This window comes from Ictidomys tridecemlineatus, chromosome 3 (assembly GCF_052094955.1).
Source record: "Ictidomys tridecemlineatus isolate mIctTri1 chromosome 3, mIctTri1.hap1, whole genome shotgun sequence".
In the NCBI taxonomy this organism is placed as follows: domain Eukaryota; kingdom Metazoa; phylum Chordata; class Mammalia; order Rodentia; family Sciuridae; genus Ictidomys; species Ictidomys tridecemlineatus.
In genome coordinates this window covers 26550365-26573211 of record NC_135479.1, presented here as the reverse complement: position 1 = coordinate 26573211, position 22847 = coordinate 26550365, and the positions used below count along the sequence as shown (strand labels likewise).

The window sequence follows — 22847 nt, the reverse complement described above, 5'->3', positions numbered from 1 at the left end:
AGATTAAAATTATGAGAGCTTATGTAATCCATATATGTTCAAAAGGTAGGACTAGAGTTGTTGGAAGATGAGTCTCAAAACAAACAAATAAATAAATAAACAGTTCCAAAAGAAAAACAGTCTAGTAACAAGTACAACATTATTTCATATATTTAAGCAGAGGATAATATCATAGAAAAAATTCTTGAAGTGGATGAAATCAAACTATATCACTAATATTTCCTTCAACCTCTAAGAGCATCTGATTAGAAACAAGGTTATTTTTCCTCTCAGACTGAACTTTCCAACAAAATTATACAAAATACTCACTCCCCGACTTAAAGACTGCAAGAGCTGATGGGGGTGGGAAGAAGTGGGTAGAGGTGGTGACAATCAAACAGCACTCGTTAGATAACAAGGATGCTAAGGAAGGCACTCCTATACTATGTGGGAGGATATATATTCTAGACTTCCTGAAGGATTTCAAAGGTTAATTACAAGACTAAAATTTATAACTTGAAACACAGAAACCAAATTGTGGCTAAGCCATCTGTATTTATAATATCTAAACTCAAAGGACATTAAATACCAGAAGACAATAATGATACAAGCCAACTTTAAAAACTAGAGTGGAAACCAGATTTTTATGATCAATCATCTGGGCTTGATCTGACATGTACTTCATAAAAGACAAGAATATTACTTGTTTTTCCTTAATCCTATGCCATAATGCAACATAGCTCTATTGAGAAAGAAACAAAATTCATCTACCCTTTATTTTCCTTACAGTGCAGAACATACTATCTTGAATATCCTTTAATCTTAAGTGCTTGGAACCAGAAGTGTTTTGGATTAGACTTCGGAATATTTGCATATGCATAATGAGCTATTTTGGGAATGGAACCCAAGTCTAAACATGAAATTCACTTATGCTTCTTATACCCCTTATACACATAACCTGAAGGTAATTTTATATAATATTTTTAATAATTTTGTTCATGAATAAATTTCATGGTGTGGAGTTTTTCACTTGTGGCATCATGTTGGTACTCAAAAAGCTTCAGATTTTGAAGCAATTCAAATTCGAGTCAGGGATGCTCAACTTGTATTAAATCTTCCACTATTAAAAAAGGCTTCCCTCAGAGAAATGGTAGACTTCAAAACCAAATTTTTTTTTTCAAAAAAGTTCTATTTGAAACATAGTTTCTAAGGAACCTAAGAAAGCTCAAATAATAAAAGAATAGGCAAAGGGACTTATTTACTAACAAAGCTATCAACACTCACCATCTGAAGATGTTTTCCGCTTATTAGTTTCTGCCCAGGCAGGTACTCCTCCCATCGCATGCTGAAATCTAAGCAAAAATATTTTTTAAAAAAATATTGTGAGGGCTAGGGTTGGCTCAGCAGTAGAATGCTTGTCCTAGCATGAGCGAGGCCCTGGGTTCAATCCTCAGCACCACATAAAAATAAATAAATTAATTAAAAATATTGTATCCAACTACAACTAAAAAATAAGTATTAAAAAAAATATTGTGGGGTTAAGGATGTGGCTCAAGTGGTAGTGCGCTCGTCTAGCATGCGTGAGGCACTGGGTTCGATTCTCAGCACCACATAAATGTAAAATACAGATATTGTGTCCACCTAAAAAAAAAAAAACTAAAAAAATTAGTTTTAAAAATATATATTGTGATAATCACTGTTTATTCATAGAGCTTGATACATTTAAAAACTAGTTTAGAGCACCCCTGAGAGAACATACAGACTTTCCTCCACAGAAGTTACCACCATCAAAAACAGAAGTTATCTTTACTCACAACAAACAGTCTCACACTGCTTATTTTGAAACTTGCAGGAACCTCTCCCCACCTCAACCAGCAGATACAGGACACCTGGATACCTATTTGTTGTTAATTTATGTCTAGTCATATGACTATTGTTCATTTCAAAACATCTTCAATGTCAGGACTAATTAAAGAAGTTATAATACCAATGTATGTAACTGAACAAGTCTGAAAGAAAATGACCAGATTGGTAAGAATATAAAAAACTTCATCTCATATCATTAAAATAAAATGGGAGCATTTTCCTCTATTATAAAGTAAGCTTTAAGAGAAGCATGAGGATGAACACTGAAAAAAAGAGAAGCGTGCTGGCTGTATTCTGAACAACTAGTAAGGGAAAGAGGACAAAAAGTCATTGCAACTTTTTAATGTAGAAAAACAAACTAGCCCAAACTAAGCCAAGTAGCCATAAAAAAAAAAAAAAAACAAAACTATTTTCAGAAAATACAGAAAAGGCAGCACAGAACTGTGATTCTTGAAAGAAGGAAGATAAACAAGGTGAGCCCTACCAATACCAGGAATTTTCCCCTGATGGCATTTAAATTTGGGGAGGTGGGGTGGGTGAGTCAAATCCCCAGCCCTGTTTTGTATTTTATTTAGAGACAGGGTCTCACTGAGTTGCTAAGAACCTCGCTTTTGTTGAGGCTGGCTTTGAACTCAGGATCCTCCTGCCTCAGACTCCAGAGCCACTGGGATTACAGGTATACACCACCATGTCTGGCCTATGATGGCATTTAAGACCCTGGCATAGAACCAAGAAAAAGGACTGACTTGAAAGAAGCTACTCTGAAAAGAGCGAGAGAAAGAGCTTGGGAAATCTGCATAAAAGTCCAATGACAACTCTTCTGAATACTAAGCTCCACACTGATAAGATGAGCTTCATGAGGTCAGGCAAAGAAATACAAAGGAGCTAAGTCACACAGAACCAAAGGCCAGACATTCAAGTTGCAACCAGCTAGAGGGAAAGTCCTTACTCAACACTCAGCATTCAGCAGATATCCTAGAAAGACCATACCTTAGTAGAGGGACTAAAACAGCCAAGAGTAAGCACCTCCCCCTAGACCTGCTTAAAAACAAATCTTGAAAGAATCAAAGTGATTTGTAAGCCAATTAAATGCCTGCCAAGACAAATAGCAAAAAATAACATAGCCCAGAATTCAACTTGCTATACATTCAATAAAGAAAAACATGAACTATAACAGAAGAAAATCAGACAATAGAAATAGAAATAACAGACATGACAGATTAGCACTCAAGAATAGCAAAGATTTTAAAATATAAATAACTAATATATCAAAGCATTTAAAGGAAGTATGAACTATAATAAACTATCAAATAAAATAAAATAGAAAGGTTTCAAGCTGAAACTATCCTCTAAAGCTAAAAAAAACAATATCTGAAATAATAAATTTGCCAGATGAGTTTAAGAGATTCAAAAGACTACATGCTGTATCATCTCATTTATAGGACATTCTGTAAAAGGCAAATCTATAAGGTCAGAAAACAGATCACTGTCAGGAGCTAATATAGAGGAGAGAGAGTTGACTACAAAGGAGTATTTGACACCTCTAGGTGTAACAGCTATGTTATATATATTGATTCCCTACCTTAACTGTGATGGTGCTTAAATGACTGAACATACTTAACAAATTCTATGTTATTCTGCAGATTATGCATCAATAAACCTACTTTAAAAAAACAGTATGCATGAAACCCTGCAATAAGTGAAAAAAAGATTCTGCAGTGTGCCAAGTGTGGGGTCCCTAGACCGTGATATGGCCAGCCCTGAAGAAGCTCTAGGCCAGAAATTACTGCCCCCAGGAATGAAGCCCCATGAAGTATTCAACACAGTGCCAAATGCAAAGGACCAGATTAGCTGGCCCCAGCAGTCTACAGTGCAAAGGGTAGGCAAATGGGGCAGTCAGACCTGCAAACAGCCATCTGGAGACCTTCAGGGGAAAGAGTGGGCCTATTTCTGTTCTTACTTCTTTTACTCATTCTTTCAACCCTTAAATATATTCATTTTAAAAGTCTGTTTCAAACTGCCATCTCCCAAAAAAGGGATGATAATGCAAAGAACCTCTAAGAACATAAAATAATGTAAAGCTTTTTAATTTTTAATTTTTTTAAATTTGTTAAGCTTGAGTTGGAAGTATCAAAATTATTATTTTAAAAAATGTATACATCCTAGTCAAACTTTTAAAGAGCCTAGAAACAATAAAATCCTCATAACATTAACTATACTCTAGATATGATTTCCCACTGAAAGGAAGCAGGGTTCCTGGGAAAACAGGCTGATTCAGGGCAGGGAAAGGACAAAGTAAACCTAGAATACCTTTGAAGCCCGAAAGGATAGGAAATATGAACACAAGAGCCAACTACGAAGGGCTCCTCCATAGGCCAGATCTGGAAAATCAGAGCAAAGACCTATGACAATAATTGATTATAACACACCAAATAAATAAAACCCCATGAATCCAAAAGAAAATCAGTGAAATCCTGAGGGGAGGGGAGATGGGACTTCTTTTCAAAAGATCAAAAGAAGGCCCACCATTAAGTAGAAAGAGAAACAGAGTAAAGACCATAATTTGCAAACTAAGTACACTAATACTTGCAAACAGATAACTGGACAAAACAAGACACACAACATAGCTCAAAATGTCTAAAACCAAATCACAAAGACCCATACATTCCAAAATAAGACCACAAGCAGTTAACAATATGCAGACTTCTAATAACTTGTCTGGCTTAAAAATTCTGAACAATCCCTACCCAAGACCATAATTATTATATTAACTTCTACCCTAAATTTATCCCTATGGCTAACCTCAGGCCCAAATTCTATAAACATCCTGCCGGAATTCCGTCACAGACACTGAGACTCTCAAAATGGTGCTTTCTCCTGTTCAGCAAACTTAATAAAAAACAACTCCATGTGATCAAAAGGCTTCTGTTATCTATGTATGAGCATTTCAACAATAGACACAGAAAAAACACCATTTTGCTACCCTTAATGAAATAACTACTTCAGGCAATAATAATTATCAATGTTTTAAACCCTTAGGTGAGTTTCTGGGTTCATTCAATGCCCAAGAACCTCACATATTATTTGCTAATTGGAAAGACAAGGTTAAGACTTTCAAAACAAAGCTATCTAGTGGTACAAAACCCACAGTGATAATGCTTTGCATTATTGGTGATGCAAATAATAGAAATATTAGTAATATCAGAAACAGTTAGTACACATCACCTTAACAAGATTCCTGCAAAAATGTTTCAGAAACCCAGATAATGGAAGATCTCCACAATGAAAAAAATAATCAGACTGGGGAGGAGAAAATGGGAAGTTAACTGATTAATGGATATAGGATGATGAAAACATTTGGAAACCACAATGAAGAGATCATTGTACAATATTGTGAATATACTAAGTGACACTAAATTGTGCACTTTAAAATGGTTACATTTCTTAAAACTGAAACAATAAAATAGTTACATTTATGTGAACTTCATCCTCAATGAAAAGTCAGAAAATGAGACTATGAGATATTCTACAAAACATGCCTCAACATTAAAAACAAAACAGTATCATGGGGGAAAAAAAAAACCTAAAAGATGGAATATAATGGTTTAGGTTAAGAGAGATTTAAGAGATGTCAAGTCAAAATATAATGTATGAGCTTCATGAGAACTGAAGAAATTAATACTGGCTGTCATTAACTATTAGGTGTAGCAATAATATCGTGGCTATGAAGAAAAATCTTTTTAAAACTTACGTGATGCACACTGAGGAAACTGGGGGCAAAGTGCTGCCTTATCTGCAGCTTATTTTCAAATAGACTGGGAAAACACACACCAAATACATAATACAAATATGGCAAATTTGTTTGAAAAATCAGTGTACAAGGTTAACAGGTGTTTAAATACAATACTGTCGCAAAGAGATGGTTTATTATATAAAAATTATCAAGCAAGTTAACAATATTATTACTGATTATGTTTAGATAATAGCATTTCAAGTTTTCTTTCAAATTTTCTTTGCATCTATTACATTCCCATCCCTCAATACTGACAAGTAATCACTGCTTCCAACAGCAATGCTCCTACTGTTTCATAATGGAAATGTGACTATCGAAGAAATTATTATAGTCAAAGATGGAACAAACCCCAAATAAAATGCTGATTACATACTTCTTGATAAATCATATGAAAAAGGACACTTACTCTTCTTTCAGTCTCTTCTGAAGTTTATCTTTTGAAAGTTTACTTTCAGTTGCATTTTTCATCATATCTTTCCGAAACCGATTGTTCACCATGTCAACCCTATAAAACACAGAATGACATATTATGAACAATTTTAAGAGTCATTATAAACTGGTGCTGCCTTTAGCATTTTGAGAAAACACTAAATGGAATTTGTAAGATGGATTTGTAAGATGCAGAACATCACGCATATATTTTTCTCCATTCTTCCTCCTTTGATGTCTTCAATATTTTAAATCATCTAGCTTACCCTATGGAGAGCTGGAATTTCAGAAAACTCTTCACGTCTTCTCTACATACATATACCATTCTCTAAAATAAATCCCAGGTAAGTGTACAAAGAGTTAAGTGTACAAAAAGCAAATCTTAAAATACCATGAAGGAGCTGCACACAGTAACATATGCCTATAACTCTAGCAACTCCAGAGGCTGAGGCAGGAAGACAGCAAGTTTGACACCAGCCTCAGCAACTTATAGACCCTGTCTCAAAATTTTATTTATGGGATGTAGCTCAGTGGTAGAGTGCCCCTGGGTTCAATTCCCAGTACAAAAAAAAAAAAAAAAAAAAATACTATCAAGGAAAAATATAGGCAAACGTCTATCTTTCTGATAAAGAACATTTTACTATTAAAACAGACAGTAAGGGGCTGGAGTTTTAGCTCAGTGGTAGAGCACTTGCCTAGCACCTATGAGGCATTGGATTTGATCCTCAGCACCACATGTAAATAAATAAAATAAAGGTACTGTGTCCGTCTACAACTAAAACAATATTTTTTTAAAAAGCAACAATAAAAATAATGAATGAGGGCTGGGGTTGTGGCTCAGCAGTACAGCGCTTGCCTAGCATGTGCGAACCCTGGGTTCGATCCTCAGCACCACATAAAAAAATAAAATAAATAAAATTAAAAAGGTGTTGTGTACAACTACAACTAAAAAATACTAAAAAAAAAAAATAATGAACGAAAAGTTTCACAAATCTCACTTATCTAAAAATTTAAAACTTCTGTGCACAGAAAGCTGAGGGTAAGCCTATAATAAATGAGACACATAACAGTTTGAAATTCTCAATATTTAAGAAACTTGACATACTAAGATCATTAAAAACATAGCCTCCAATAGATGGATATAATACAAAATACTTACAGGAAATGCCTGTGCCACTATAATGCACCAGTTAAAAAAAATATTGGGGGGAAGGGGGGGGAGAAATGCCAGTGGCTAATAACAGAAATATCCCGGGGCTGGGATTGTGGCTCAGTGGTAGAGTGCTCACCTAGCATGCATAAGGATCTGGGTTTGATCCTCAGCACCACATAAATATAAAATAAAGACACCGTGTCCACCTAGAACTGAAATATTAAAAAAAAAAAATTCTCAACACAAATATCACACTGAAAAAGCTGAGAAGAAACAAAAAACAATCTCTGCTTTTCAAAACGGACTTCAAGGGAAAGGAAAACTGGTATGCAGTTTGGCAGTATTAATCAAGAGTCTTAAAAATATTTGTGCTCTTTGATCAAGTAATTCAACATCAAAGAATATTTCTTAAGAAATTAATTTAAAAAGCATAAAAAGTTTATTTATAAAGATGTTTATCTCAGTATTGTTATTAAAGGGAAAAGTAAGGAAATCTGTCCATCCAACAATAGGTACATAAATTACAACTGGCTCACACAACAGGCTACAACATAGCCACTTAAAAATGTTGATAAGGGGAAGGAAGAAAAAGGAGAGAGGTTGGGAATAGGAAAGTCAGTAGAATGAATCAGACATAACCTTCCTAGCCTCGTATGTGAATACACAACCAGGGTAACTCCGCATCATGTACAACCACAAGAATAGGATCCTAATTAGAATGTTTACTCTTATGTATAACATTATAAAATTTGCCAAAATACATTTTACTGTCATGAGTAACTAAAAAAAGAACAAAAATAATTTTTAAAAAGTTGACAAAGGTCTTTGTGACAAGTGGGAATAAAAATTGAAAGCATTCCCCCTAAAAACTAGAATAAGACATGGATGCCCTCTTTCACCACTTCTATTCATTACAGTCCTTGAAACTTTAGCCAGAGCAATTAGACAGATGAAAGAAATTAAAGGGATACAAATAGGAAAGCAAGACTCAAACTAGCACTATTTGCCAACAATATGATTCTATGTTTAGAAAATCCAAAAATCTTCACCAGAAAACTTGTAAAATAAATGAATTAAACTGAGTAGCAGTTAGATATAAAATCAATACCCATAAATCAAATGCATTTCTATACATCAATGATGAATCAACTGAAAGAGAAATTAGGAGAACTAATTTCATTCATAATAGTCTTTAAAAAAATAAATAAATAAAATACTTGGAAACCAACCTAAGAAAAGAACTGAAATACCTCTACAATGAAAACTACAGAAGGAAACTGAGGAATGCCTTAAAAGATGGAAAGATCTCTCATACTCTTAGATAGGCAAAATTAATATTATCAAAATGGCCATTCTACCAGATCTGTTATACAGATTTAAGTAATTTCTATTAAAATTCCAATGGCATTCTTCATAGAACTAGAAAAAGCAATCATGAAATTCATTTGGAAAAACAAGAGATCTAAAATAGCCAAAGCAATCCTTAGCAAGAAGAGTGAAGCAGGAGACATCACAATACCAGATCTTGAACTATACTACAGAGCAATTGTAACAAAAACAGCATGGTATTGGTACCAAAATACACAAGTAGACCAACGGTAGAAGACACAGAGACAAACCCACATAAATGTGGTTATCTCATATTAAATAAGGCACCAAAAAACATACATTGGAGAAAAGATAGCCTACTTAACAGATGATGCTGGGAAAACTAGAAATCCATATGTACCAAAATAAAATTAAATCTATCTCTTGGGCTGGGGTTATGGCTCAGCACTCACCTCACACCTGTGAGACCTGGGGTTCAATCCTCAGCACCACATAAAAATAAATCAGTGAAATTAAAAAAATAAATTGTGTCCAACTAAAAAATAAATATTTTTTTAAAAAAATCTATCTCTCTCACCCTGCACAAAAAAATCAACTCCAAGTGGATCAAAGACTTAGGCACTAGAACCTGTGCTTAATAGAAGAAAAAGTGGGACCAAATCTTTACCATGTCGGCTAGGAACTGACTTCCTTAACCAGACTCCTAAAGCACGAGAAGTAAAATCAAGAATCAATAAAGGGGTGGACTCAAACTAAAAAGCAAAGGAAACAATCAATAATTTAAAGAGAGAGCCTACAGAATGGGAGAAAATCTTTACCACACACACCTCAAAGCACTAATTTCTCAAAAAACATCAAATAATCACCAAAAAAACCCCAAATAAACCAACCAATAAATGTGCTAAGGAACTGAACAGACACTTCACAAAAGAAAAAAAAAGTTGATCTACAAACATGAAAAAATATTCACCATCTCTAGCGATTAGAGAAATGCAAATCAAAACTATTCTAAAATTTCATCTCCCTCCAGTCAGAATGACAATTATCAAGAATACAAAGAATAAATGTTGGTAAGAATGTGGAGGGAAAAAGAAACACTCATTCATTGCTGGTGGGACTGCAAATTGGTGCACTCACTATGGAAAACAGCATGAAAATATCTCAGAAAACTCGGAATGGAAAACCACCATTTGACAGTTATCCCATTCCTCAGTGTATACCCAAAGGACTAAAATCAGCAAACTACAGTGATGCAGCCACATCAATGTTTGTAGAAGCTCAATTCATAATAGCTAAACTATGGAACCAACCTAGATGCCCTTCAACAGGTAAATGGATAAAGAAAATGTGGTATACACAATAAGAACTTTACTCAGCCTTAAAGAAGAATGAAATTATGGCTTTTGCAGGTAAGTGGATGGATTGGAGAATATCATGCTAAATGAAATAAGCCAAAACCCAAAAAACCAAAGGCTGAATATTTTCTCTGATAAGCGGATACTGATCCATATTGGGGGGAGGGTAGGAGGACTCTGGATTTTGCCGACGGGAATAAGTGGAGGGTTCCAGGATAGGAAGGACAGTGGAATGAGATGGACACTATTACCCTATATACATGTATGATTATATTACTGGTGTAACTGCACCATATTCAGCCAGAGGAAGAAGAAGTTGTGCTCCATTAGACACATTGTGTACAATGTGTCTAAATGCATTCTACTGGCATGTATAATCAGAACAAATTTAAAAAATAATTTTTTTAAAAAATTGGGAAGAACATTTGCCAATATGATTTTATGCACAAATAAATTATCAAAGTAAGTAGACAGTACATTTTCATCTACAAAAGTACATACTGTGTGGGCTAGCTTTCTTTTAATCCTTTACTCGGTTTCAGACACTGCACTAAAAGTTTTACAGGCACTATTTAATCAGAACAGCCTCTGATAATACTTACTATGATTATGTTCATCTTAAAAATAAAAGGCAGGTTCCAAACTTGTCCATGGTCAATTTGGAACTGGACAATTAAGGAAGCATGCTCAGCTCTAACTCCAAATACTGTTTTTTTTAGTTGATCTATACTGCACAAAAGACACAGAAGAGAATGCCAACATGTTAACAGTAGTTCTCTCTCAAAAGGACCTGGTTCTTTACTTCCAAATGTTCATCAAATCTTCACATACTCATATATTTTTAAAGAGAAAGATTTTAAAAACCTACAGAATTACTTTTGAAGTTTACAGACAGATTCTGAAAAAAAAGTTGGGCAGCTTACATTTCCTCCTCATCATCTTCTTCATCTACCCACACCGGCTGCTTCTGAGGGGGGAAAGAATCTTTTGCTTCATTCTCCACTTCAGAGTCATCAGAGTCTTCATGCAAGTGAACCTACAGAAGACAAAACGCCTTCAAGCACTGGGTTTTTCTCATCCCACAGTCACCCATGCCTTAAGTGATTTGAACAATGCTTTGTTTTTATGACCCTCTGATTAAACAATTGGAAAGAATGCTACCAAAACAAATGCAGGGGGCAGAAGCAGAAAATAAGACCAGGGAATGACACCTCCAGCTAGATAAGCAAAGCAAGCTGGAACAGTTAAGGAAAGCAAGTGAACATGCTGACCAAAGACTAAAGCAGGCAAGAACAAAGGGTAAGTTAATAGAGGAAGAAAAGGGCAGGAGAAATGCCCAAAATACAGAAATTACAAGTCCCAAGGCAGATTAGAGTTAAAGATAATAAATACCATTTAAGTCTTATCTCATATTCTTAGGCACATTGCTTGTTTCCTCTTACCCATTCTTAATCCCACCTCTTTAAAAAAAGTTATACCAAACCATCAAATCTAAATCTAGACCACAAAAATCCCCTTTAAATTGTTAGTTTGAGCTTTCCTCAACCCATATGACAGCAATATCCCATTGACTTCTACCTGCATTACTACAGTTCAATATGCTTCAAAGCCCAACAAACCCCACCTCTAGTAGGCTGTTTCTCCTGACTGTAAAACCTTCACCAGAATTAGCACACTTCCAAGTTCCAGTTCTCTATTAACTAGTTCTCTAGACTGCAGCAACTTCTCTCCTAAGCACCCAAAGGAGGTGGCAATCAGCAGATAAACAGTAATCCTTATCCTTTCTTATCTAAATGTTCAGTCCTTCATACACGTATTTTTCCTTTTCGAAGATTTTTTTTTCTCTTCAACACTTATCATCAAACACTTGAATTTTACTGATTTATCACTTCCTTATCTTCTATGCCACAAGCGCCAAGAGGGCAGGGATTTTTGTCCGTTTTGTCTATGCCTGGGAATCTCTTGGACTACAGAATTTTTTAAAAAGTAGAAGGCAAATATTACAATCAGCCACAGAGCGTTTGCCATCACCTGGAAGAGTATCAAAGACCTACAAATATCTGTTAAATGAATACGTGATCATTTTTAAAAGTTGATGCACGACATGCATCATGTCGACATGCGCCGAAAGACTTGTTAAAACGCTTATTCCCAGGCTTGTGCTCTCCAACCGATTCCATTATGGAATTGGAACTCCTTGAATCACTGGCAAGGAACCGGGGCAAGTGATGAGACCACCACCGCCAGCCAGACAGCAGAGCTCAGCAGCCCCAAATGGTCACGACTACAGTTCGCAAAACAAAAACGTGTTGAGCGCCTGCTGCATACAAGGCGCAGTGGCTCCTCCCGGACAGAATAAGGCGTGGTCTGTGCCCGCCCAAGCTTGCAGTCCAGCGCGGGAAGGCCGGGTACGCAAAGCGGCGCCCCTCGGCGCCAGCCTTCAGGGCTCCCTCCCTCCCTCCCACCTGAGCGCTCGCCGCCGCAGGTCGCCCAGGCTCCGCCTTCAGAACCTCGCCGCCCGCCGCGCGCCCCGCCTGAGCGTGCTCGGCCCGCGCCCGGGCCTCCCTCACCCGCGGGCCCCGCAGCCGCCGCAGCAGCGAGTCCTCGTCGTCCTCGACATCACCGAAAACCAGCTCTTCCAGGCACCGCTCTACGGCCGGTTTGTCCTCCTCCAGTGTCAGGCGATTCTGCTGCCGGAGGCGTCTCTCCTCCGCCGCCGCGACAGTGATCGAAACGGCTGCAGCGGTCGGCTGGGCCGGCGGTGTCCGCCGAGATGAAGGGGCAGCCTTTTGGGGTGGCCCGCCCGTCCCTGCCCGGGCTTTCTGGTCTGACCTCATTTTGGTCTTACTGTCCCGCCTTGCGCGGGCTCTCCGTTCGGGTCTCATCCGGCTCCTGCGTTCGGGCGGCATTGTTGGGTTTGAGAAGAAACGCTACCGCTCACGTGGAGCTGTTCTGCGCACGCGCCCCGTCGCCTCGCAAGCTGCCACCGAGGAGTTCCCGGGGGACCGGAAGGAGCTTGCGCAGCCTCTGGCCACGTGACCAATACCACTACGTCACTCCCACTCCCCTCGCCAGCCCCTCCCCGTGTGGGAGTTCCTCCCGGAGGGCCAATCTTCCGGGTGTAGGGGGACGCGGCGTGATTGGAGTGGAAATTTTTTCCAACACAACAAATGCAACCTATTGAAAAGACAGCTTGAGTACAAACGGGGGTGACTAAGTGAAACTTCTGATCTCCCTTCAGATCTTTTAACCACTGGACTTTACCCAAACCTCAATTACCTTTACTTCCCTTCGTTTTGGTACGGTCCTTAGAGTACGGAGCCTGCAGAGGGTCCCACGCTGGAGGAGAGAGAGGAGGGTATGTAGGGAAGTGGGCCAATCGGGGCGCGGGTCACGGCGCAGGCGCGCTGGGGAGGGAGGGCTATGCTAATGTTGTTGATATCCTGGGGCCACCCGAGTTAAAGGGGGGAAATCCGGGGGCTGCCGCAGCCACCACTAGTCTGGGCCCAGCTGGGGGCTCCCTTTAGTCGCCGCAGTCCCGGGGAGAGGCGCCTGCCCCCAGCTCGGGGAGGGGGCGCCGCGGGCTCGGGGAGCACGGACAACCCCTACCCATGAGGCCCTGATGGAAAACACAAAGGATCTGGTGAGAGCCGAGCGCGGCAGCCGCTTTGTGTACCAGGTGGGGGGAACGCCTGCAGCTCCCCGACCCCAGGAACCCCGCAGCTCCCTGACCCCGCTCCTAGGCCTGTTTCTTCATCCCACGCCCCCTCCCCCTACCGACCGTTAAACGATTCAGGGGTTCCCCTCCCCCACCCCCTCAGTCCCAGATTCGTTCGGGTTCTTTCCTCCACTCTCTGGGGGAAACAAATCGAGAAGAAAGTTTTTTTTTATGCCCCCCACCCCCACCTACTCTGACTAGGGAGAAAGGCTGAATCCGACACTTACTTTTTTAGGCGCCCAGGGTGGGAGAGTGGAATAGAACCCTCACTTTTTTTGGGAGGTGGGTGTGGGGAAATATAGTTTTGGTGCTTTGCAAAAAAAAAAGGTACCTATTCGTTTGGGGACCGGTGCCGCGAGGCATTTTGCACGTGGAGGTGGAAATATTGAAAGGGGGCGGGGTGGGCACGTGTGGGAAGGAGAGGTGGGAGGGGTGTTTGGGAAGCCGCCACCAAGGCCGCTTATTTAAAAGGGTTCCAGATCGGTGGGCTTCTAAGGCTACTGCGTTCTCTTTTGTGAAATAAAAATCCTAACATTTCAGAGTCGGAAGAGACATTAGAGGTCACCCAAAGCAGCCGTCCCCTCTGCAGCCTCTGAAAAGTGGTAGGTAGTTTGGCCTCTACTAAACCCCTACAAACACTGAGTGCTCACTACTGCCCAGGAAAGCCCCTTTTTAAGTAATTCTCATCCTTTGCCCACCCTTATTAGACCCTTCAGTCTCATTCATGTCCTGGTTAAGTTGCTCCTTTTTTTACTTCTCAAATTTTCTCTCACATCCTCCTCACCCACCCACTGCTCATTGGCCTATATTTTGTGTGCCAGGAAAGAACAGCAGGGAAGTGGAGTGAGGGGGGAGGATTTGAGAAAGTGAAGGCCAGCTGAAAACTTTGCTGGGTCAATTTCAAGTGTACTGACTAACATATCTAAAGATGGTTGATACTCTTCTGACAGGAAACTAGAGAATTGAAATCAGGATTTCATGGCCATTTTCTCTCACTAGTGCAACTTTTTAAAGTGAGAAATTTCATCATCTCTGTAGTTCTATCACAAAACACATTTGCTTGTTGCCTCACTTTCCCTAAGGATGCCTAAAATTGCATCCTGGGGAAAATACTAAAGCCCTTAGAAACTTCAGCCTGGTAGGGAACTGATCAGAACTACTCTCCATCAAAAGTTCTGTCTTTTATGAGATTTGAAATTTATGCAGCACTTTAATATTTGCTTGGAGTTTGCAATATTTTTAATGCTCCCTACATTAAAAAACACCAGTATTTGTCACTGGTAGTTCGGTTTCAAATATATATTGTTGCTCAGTCTTTTAATGTTCTTCATTTAGTGAGCTCTGTTGCCTCCAGTAGTTTTCTTGGCAAAAGAATCTTGGGGCACGTGTTTTTTTCTTCCTAATATGGTGAAGTGGGAGTCCAAACATAATGTAGAAGTAATGCATCTGGTCTAAAAGACAGCCAATAAATTTTTTTCCTAAACTTCCAGGCCCCTGTTTAGAATGTTGGAGCACATTTTTTTCTTTCCTCTCTTATGACTTAGAGACTTGCTTTGCTCTAGTGTGCTTAGGCTGGTTTTTGTTTACCTCAATACCAAAGACTGTTTAGAAAGAAAATAGATTTTTTTTGCACCACCTCCTCTGAATAACAAGTAGCTTCTATATTTATGTAGAACCCATACTCAAGGCTTGTGAATAACTTGTAAATTATAGCAAAATCTGTCTTGAGCAAGTTTCTGTTCATATGTGAAGCCATGTTTTTCAACCATACAATTTTTAACTTTGTGAACTTGGACATGTAATATTTTCTTAAAAATCTAGTCACTAAAATTTAACATGGAATTGAATACTAGATCATGAAAATATTAATAGAGCAGTATAATTGTGTCTTTAAAGTTGTAATCAATATGGAGTTCCAAGTTGTTTTCCTGCTTACTTTAAATGTGAGCTGTCATGACATAAGTTGACTAACTTTGAAACCATTTGCCCTCTAAACATACTAGACAGGAACAACTGGTTTCACTTTTAAAGAAGACACTGCTGTATTTTTTATGATTAGTTATATGTTGACATTATTATCGAAGCCTTTCTGGATAGTCAGGTGCTGCTTGTAGTATTAATTTTGGAAATTAAAATGAAATAACTTATTTTAAAGTATGTGAAAGCATATAATATTGGTCAAATGAACGTAAAATCATAGTTCATGAGTGAAATTGACATTAACCTCATAAATCTTAAACTATGGGGCTGGGGATATAGCTCAGTGCTTGCCTCACATGCACAAGGCCCTGGGTTCAATCCCTAGCACCACAAAAAATAAATAAACCTACCTTAAATAACCTACTAAAAGCCAGAAATGCTCAGTGATCTCAATGACTACCTTCTAAACTTAAAAGAATCACTATTCTTTGGTGTCTCCTTGTTTCTCACTTTTTCATTTTTAAAATCTTTACTAGATAAGATTTAACCTTTAACACTTAGAGTTCAGAGTAAAACAGTTAATATGTCTCATTAGTCTTGGGTTTTCAATTCCAAGAGAGATAAAACAGAACAATAGGGGAAAAAAGTTCCTAAGTAGTTACAATAAGCTTAACTGTGTCTTCCAACAATAGTAATGTATTAACTATCCCAGACAACTTTTTTTTTTTAAAGAGAGATAATTTTTTAATTTTTTTTTTAAGTTTTCGGTGGACACAACATCTTTTACTTTATTTTTATGTGGTGCTGAGGATCAAACCCAGCGCCCCACGCATGCCAGGCGAGCGCCCTACCGCTTGAGCCACATCCCCAGCCCCAACTTTTGATTTTATGTGAAAATAACAGGTTACTTTAGTTCTTTGGTTGGAGGAGGGTACTGGATTGAACCCAGGGGTGCTTAACTACTAATCTACACCCCCAACCCCTTTGTATTTTTTATTTTGAGACAGGGTCTCACTAAGTTGCTTAAGGCCTCACTAAATTGTAGAGGCTGATATCGAACTTGCAATCCTCCTGCCCCAGCCTCCCAAGTTGCTGAGATTACAGGTGGGTAGTGCCATGCAGTTAAGAGTTTGTTGTTTTTTTTTTTTTTTTAATCAGCATTTTTAAGGATTTAGTTCCCATAAACTCATTATTTATTTTTTTGCTTTGCTTCAGTCAAGAAAAGGTGCCTGAAGGGGTTGTGGCTCAGCAGTGGAGTACTCGCCTGGCGTGCATGGGGTGCTGGGTTCGATCTTCAGCACCACATAAATGTAAAATAAAGATATTGTGTCCATCTAAAACTTTAAAAATAATTATTAAAAAAAGAAAAGGTGCATGAATAATATTCCATTTGAACAAACTCTATAAATGTGAGGTAGGATGAAGTGGTGGAGTGAGGGGCCCCTGGAAAAGTAGGTTAGAGTTGTGATTCTGCCACTGTCTAGTTGCATGATAGTGGTTGAAGGTCCTGTGTCTCAGTTTTCTCATCCCAGTTGAAAAGTTGATGTATAATCAGTTAGCATTGTCCAGTAGAAATTGGTGCAGTGGTGGAAACGTCCTATATTCGTGCTGTCCACATATGACTATTGAGCACTTAAAATGTAGCTAGTAAGCCAAAGAACTCAATTTTTTATTGTATTAATCTGTCAATTTCAATAGCGACATGTCTGCCAAATTGAACATGCAGGTATAGAACAGTGTTTTTCAAATATAGCTAGACTTCCCTCTTGGAAGCTTTTGTTAAAAATACATACTCCTCCCCTGGATATAGTAAGGTCTACAGTAGTAAGGTCTGCAGTAACATGTGAGAATTTGTTTTAAATGTATGCTCTAGAGAGTTTTATTTTTGTTTTGTTTTTCATCAGATTAGTTAAAGAAACACTGCATAAGAGATTTCTGAGCACCCTTCTAGTTCTTACTGTGGTGTTGATAACCTAGCATTTACTATAATATAAATGACCTCTGAACAAAGTGTGCAAACTGGGCTCTAGCTCTGGCTCTGCCACCTTCTGACCTGTGATCTCAGACAAGTTTCCTAATCTCTTTGAGCTTCCTATTCCTCATCTGAAATGTGGGGTGAGAATCAGCTTTGCTTCCCTTCTGAAGTTTTCTGTAAACTAGAATCCCCTCTTCTCCCTTTTGACTGGATTATCTAATTCATGCTCTATTATAAAATTGGTTGTATATAAAGCTCATTCATTTATTAAATCAATTGCAGCCACAGTTTGCAGTCTTAGTTGTAAAGTGGGCATAATGAGTCTTAATTTTTTTTGGATTTCTGATGCTTAGCATAACGATGCATGTAGCTCCATAAATATTGACTAATATCATCTGTTTATTTACTTTTAGGCTTCAAAACTGTAATTGATTAGTTATAGATTATTTTATATACCAGAGAAATATCCCCTTACTTTACATATATGTATGTAACTCAATTTTTTTTTTAATTTTTTAGTTGTAGTTGGACACAATACCTTTATTTTGTTCATTCACTTTTTTTTTTTTTTCTTTTAATATGGTGCTTAGGATCAAACCCAGGGAGGCGAGTGCTCTACTGCTGAGCCACAACCCCAGCCCTGTAACTCAGTAATGTTCTATTGGTTAATGTTCAGTGATTTTGTATTTTAGTACTGGGGATAGATTGAACCCAGGGGCTATCTACCACTGAACTACCTCCCCAGTTCTTGTTATTTTGAGATAGTATCTCACTAAAATAGTTGAATCTGGCCTCAACTTGTGCTTCTCCTGCTACTAAAAGCCGGAGTAGCTGGGGTTAAAGACATGCGCCACCATGCCCAGCAGTGATTACATAGCTTTTGAGCAACCAGCTTCAAATATATTTTTAAAAGATGATCATGCTAGGGATGTTGCATGGTGGTAGAGCATTTGCCTAGCCTGCACAAGAAACTGGGTTTGGTACCCAGAGCTTTCAAAAAAAAAAAAAACACCAAGAGAACTATTAGATTTTTTTTTATTAGCCCTGATAATAATGATCTTAAAGACCCTCTAGGCCACCATGTGTTTCATACTTAATTTTGACAAGGTCATCTTATTTTTAATTAGCTTTTCAGGTTCATACTTAAGGATTCATAACTTTCTTCTGAAGAACTGAAAGTGTCCATGTGAACTATTTTATTTTATCATACATCTTCCTGTGTGGTAAGTGGTATTTTCCTTATTTAGAAGAGAAACTGAGACCCAAGTAATTGTTGCATCCAAAGTCATGATAATGATAAAACCAGAAGTTGGACCCCAAAACAGAAATTTGGATTTATCACTGGCCAAACTGTGCTTTTCATCCAGGTGTGGAATAAGGAAGAGGCCAGCGAGAGCTTAAAAAGCACCCTCACTTCTAAGTCCAGTCATCATAGAATATCTGTTGTGAAGTTTGTGAGCTCATGCATACAATGTTCACATTTAAAGTTTGAGAAAATATACTTGTCAGATGCCATCTCGCTAAATCCTGCCTGGAACATGAATCATCCTTTTGTCCAGTTATCCACAATTTTATCCACCCTTTATTTACTAGCCATCTCACTTATCAGACTATTAAGGTATTAGAGGGCTTGTGTTAAAATACCTTATGTAGGAGCCTGAAGCCATATTGATCATCTCATCATATAGGCCTTATATCATTACAAGAAGGGTGAGTATAGACTAAGTAGATATTTTGTCAGATTCCATTCATATAACTTCTATTACAGTATATTTCAATTGTTCTCTTATTATTGTTAATCTTACTGTGCCCAATTTATAAATTATTATAGATATTAATAGAAGCTGGTAGAATTCTGGGAGGAGGAGAAGAATTAACTGGAAAAGTACATGAGGGAGATTTCTAGAATGACAGAGAAGTGCTACATCTTGATATGCATTAAAAAATATGCCTCACGTTTTTTTGGGGGGGGGGTAAATTACCAGAGATTGAACTCAGGGGCACTCAACCACTGAGCCACATCCCCAGCCCTATTTTGTATTTTATTTAGAGACAGGGATTCATTGAGTTGCTTAGCACCTCACTTTTGCTGGTGTTGACTTTGAACTTGCGATCCTCCTGTCTTAGCCTCCCAAACTGCTGGGATTATAGACTTGTGCCACCATGCCCAGCATGCCTCAGTTTTGAAAAACTTAACTGTTAAGTAAAAGAGAAATGCAAACAAACTGCAGTTTCTGATAAACAATGTCTAAAATACTACGCAACATAATCTGTTCATTATATTTATTGTATAGTGAGAAGAAAATTCATAGCCCTATATTAATGAATATGCTTGTCTCAGAAGCAAAAAGAACCAAAAAAAGCCAAAAGAAAACACACACCCACCCACACACCAAAAAAAAGTGAAAAAGAAAAGTAGAAATTAATGAGTTAGGAGCTGGGGTTAAAGCTCAGTGATAGAGTACCTGTCTAGCACATGTGAGGCACTAGATTTAATCCTCAGCACCACATAAAATATAAATGAATAAACAAAGGTATTGTATCCATCTGCAAATAAAAGAAATTAATGAGTTTACCAAAAAAAAAAAAAAAAACACTATACATCCAATTAATGAATCAATCCTGGGCCTTTAGGGGAAAATTTGCAAGACAGATAAACCATTAACTAATTTAAGATGAGAAAAAGAACAATAGATAGACCAAGGGGAATTCTGCCTGGGAGATCACATGTTCCCAGTGCTACATGACTACAGAAAATGGAAGAGGAAATTGTGATTATTTTTAGAAATAATACTGATTTCTAAACCTTTGATGGAGGTAATGCAAAGAAATGAAAACTACAGATAATAGTTAAGAATATCACTGCAAAATTCTAACTATTACGCAGTCTCTCGCACCACATTAACTCATTGTGTCCCAGATGTGGAACACCTTTAAAAACTTAAATTGAGCAACAAATATACCACTAAGGGTAACTAAAATAATATGTGAATATTATGTTCACAGAATTGAAAACTTAATGAATTGTGTAAAAACATCTTGGTGAAGCTTATACTAGAAATACAAAGATAATTTAGTGTTTGTGAACCTACATAATTTACTATATTAATAGTTCTGAACAGAAAGATTATAGATCTTGAAAAGGCCTGAGGCAAAATTTTAACACCTAACCAAAAGTTTTGAGAAAACAGGAGTGGATAAATACTTCTTTATTTAACATGACTTTATTTTCACAAATAAGCACCTCAGTCCTAAAGCCAGCATTTTAATAAGAAACACAGTAACAAAGTAAGAGTGACCCTTTTCTACACTATTTAGACTAGAACTCTGAGCCCATACATGCAGGATGGAGAAAACAAGTCAGGCATAATACTGGAAAAAGAAAAAATAAAGTTTCTTTGTTGGTGACATGATCGTTTTTCTGAAAAGCCATAGTAAATCAATGGCCAAACTATCTCAAGACAATTTGAGAATCTTAAATAATAAATGTCCATGTAGTGCAGAAATAGCCAGTTAAGACAATACAACAACCAGGCATGTGGTGCACACCTATAATCCAAGCTGATCAGTAATTTGAGGCCGGAGGATCTCAAGCTCAAGGCCAGCCTTGGCAACTTAGTGAGACCCTGTCTCAAAAAAATAAAATGACAAAAAACTAGCTCAGTGGTAGAGTGACCCTGGGTTCAATCCCCAAAACTGCAAAAAAGGAGGGAAAATAGGAAAGGTGGTACCACAAAAAGAAAATTACATTTATAATAGGAACAACAAAATATTTAAAATTCTTAAGGATATGCTTTAACGAGAATTGTTTTAAAAGCTAAGTGAAGCTTGGGGTCTGGGGTTGTAGAGCACTTGCTTAGCATGTGTGAGGCACTAAGTTCGATCCTCAGCACCACATAAAAAATAAAGTTACTATGTCCATCTACAACTAAAAAAAAGAAAAAAATTTTTTAAATAAAACGCTATGTGAACCAAACTATAAAGCATTCCTAAAAGACACAAGTTAAGCCAGGCACAGTGACACAAGCCTATAATCCTAACAGCTCAAGAGGCTGAAACAGGAGGACCACAAGTTCCAGACCAACCTCAGCAACTCAGTATGGCCCTATCTCAGATTTTAAAAAATGGGGGGCTGGGGTTGTTGTCTCAGTGGTTAAGCAACCCTGGGTTCAATCCCCAGTACCAAAAAGAAAACACAAGGTAAATTTGAACAAATGGAAAAGCATCCATTGTTCTTCTGTAAGACATCTCAATATCAGCCAGTTGTCACATCTTTCTAAGTTAATTGATAAATTTAATGAAATCCCAATATAAATTTTTTGGTGTAGAGTTGAACTAGTTAATACAAGAAGTTCATCTGGAAAAAGAAACATGCAAGAATATGGAAACATTTAAAGAGCTCTTTGAAGTGGATCTAGCTCCAGCAGGTATAAAAATATCCTGGAAAGCCTGTAATTATAAAAGCTAGGAAATGGCACATGACTAGACAAACAAACAAACAAAAAAGCCCTGCACCACCTAATCTTTTAGTCAACAAGGAACCACATGTACAATAGTGGTACCATAAGATTATAACGGTGCTGAAATTTTCCTGTTGCTTCTGACATTATAGTAGCCACTATAATGTGGTAGCACAATGTACTACGTGTTTGTGTTGATGCTGGTGTAAACAAACCTACTGTATTCTAATGCTTTAAAAGTATATCACACACAGTTATGTACACTACATAATGCTTAATAATAAATGCCTGTGACTGGTTTATGTGTTTACTATGCTTTTTATCATTATTTCAAAGTGTACATGTTATTTTTTAAGTTTGCTGTTAAACAGTATTCCATGTTATATCAACAGTAACCTCATAAATCTCATGTTCACTGCATCTTTCCATCATGCCATTTTCTCTTCTACTTGATTTAGTCACATGTTGTTTTGCTCATCGTGGTCCCTAAGCATACAAAATCCATTGCTCATATTGCCACTGTGAGGCCACATGGAGGGACTGACTTGAAATGAAATAAGTGATTAAGCACTACAAAGGTGGAAAATCAGTGATGGTTATTGCTCGCCAGTCAGGCATGTCCCATTCCTCCATAGCCATGAGCTTGAAGAACAAGAACAAAGAAGGATCTGCTTCATTGAAGGCAATAAGACTACAATTCAAGAAGGGTCTATGTCTGATGTATAGGTACTTGTAATGACCTGAATTGAAGACCAAACACAGAAGCATATTCCTCTCAGTACCGTGATGGTCATGGCCAAGGCAAAAAGTTGGTGATGATGAAAGAAAAGGCTGGACCTGACCACAGTGTTGAATTTACTGCTAGCTTTG

The 22847-nt window shown here is 37.9% G+C and overlaps 2 protein-coding genes across 19 annotated transcripts in view; one reads left to right on the top strand and one right to left on the bottom strand.

Moving 5' to 3' along the window:
• Utp18 (UTP18 small subunit processome component) overlaps window positions 1–12931 on the bottom strand; it is a 35838-nt gene extending 22907 nt beyond the window's left edge. The window contains exons 1-4 of the mRNA XM_005321608.4: window positions 12475–12931; window positions 10828–10940; window positions 6045–6143; window positions 1264–1331 (exon numbers count right to left, since the gene is read on the bottom strand). Coding sequence (XP_005321665.2) covers window positions 1264–1331; window positions 6045–6143; window positions 10828–10940; window positions 12475–12813 — 619 coding nt within the window. The 5' untranslated portion in view covers window positions 12814–12931. The remainder of the gene's footprint in view (window positions 1–1263; window positions 1332–6044; window positions 6144–10827; window positions 10941–12474) is intronic.
• A 62-nt stretch (window positions 12932–12993) lies between these two features.
• Window positions 12994–22847, top strand: part of Mbtd1 (mbt domain containing 1) — a 65930-nt gene continuing 56076 nt past the window's right edge. For 4 of the 18 annotated variants that reach the window (XR_013436125.1, XM_078042256.1, XM_078042255.1 and 1 more), the window contains exon 1: window positions 13286–13547. Coding sequence is in view for 6 of the 18 variants with exons in the window: in XM_078042256.1 (XP_077898382.1) it covers window positions 13527–13547 (21 nt within the window). In the remaining 12 variants the exon portion in view is untranslated. Of the gene's footprint in view, window positions 13263–13284; window positions 13584–14162; window positions 14225–16549; window positions 16647–18644; window positions 18741–22847 lie in introns of those variants that run through there. The other 14 variants (XM_040268975.2, XM_021724110.3, XM_078042262.1 and 11 more) reach the window with 12 other exon arrangements.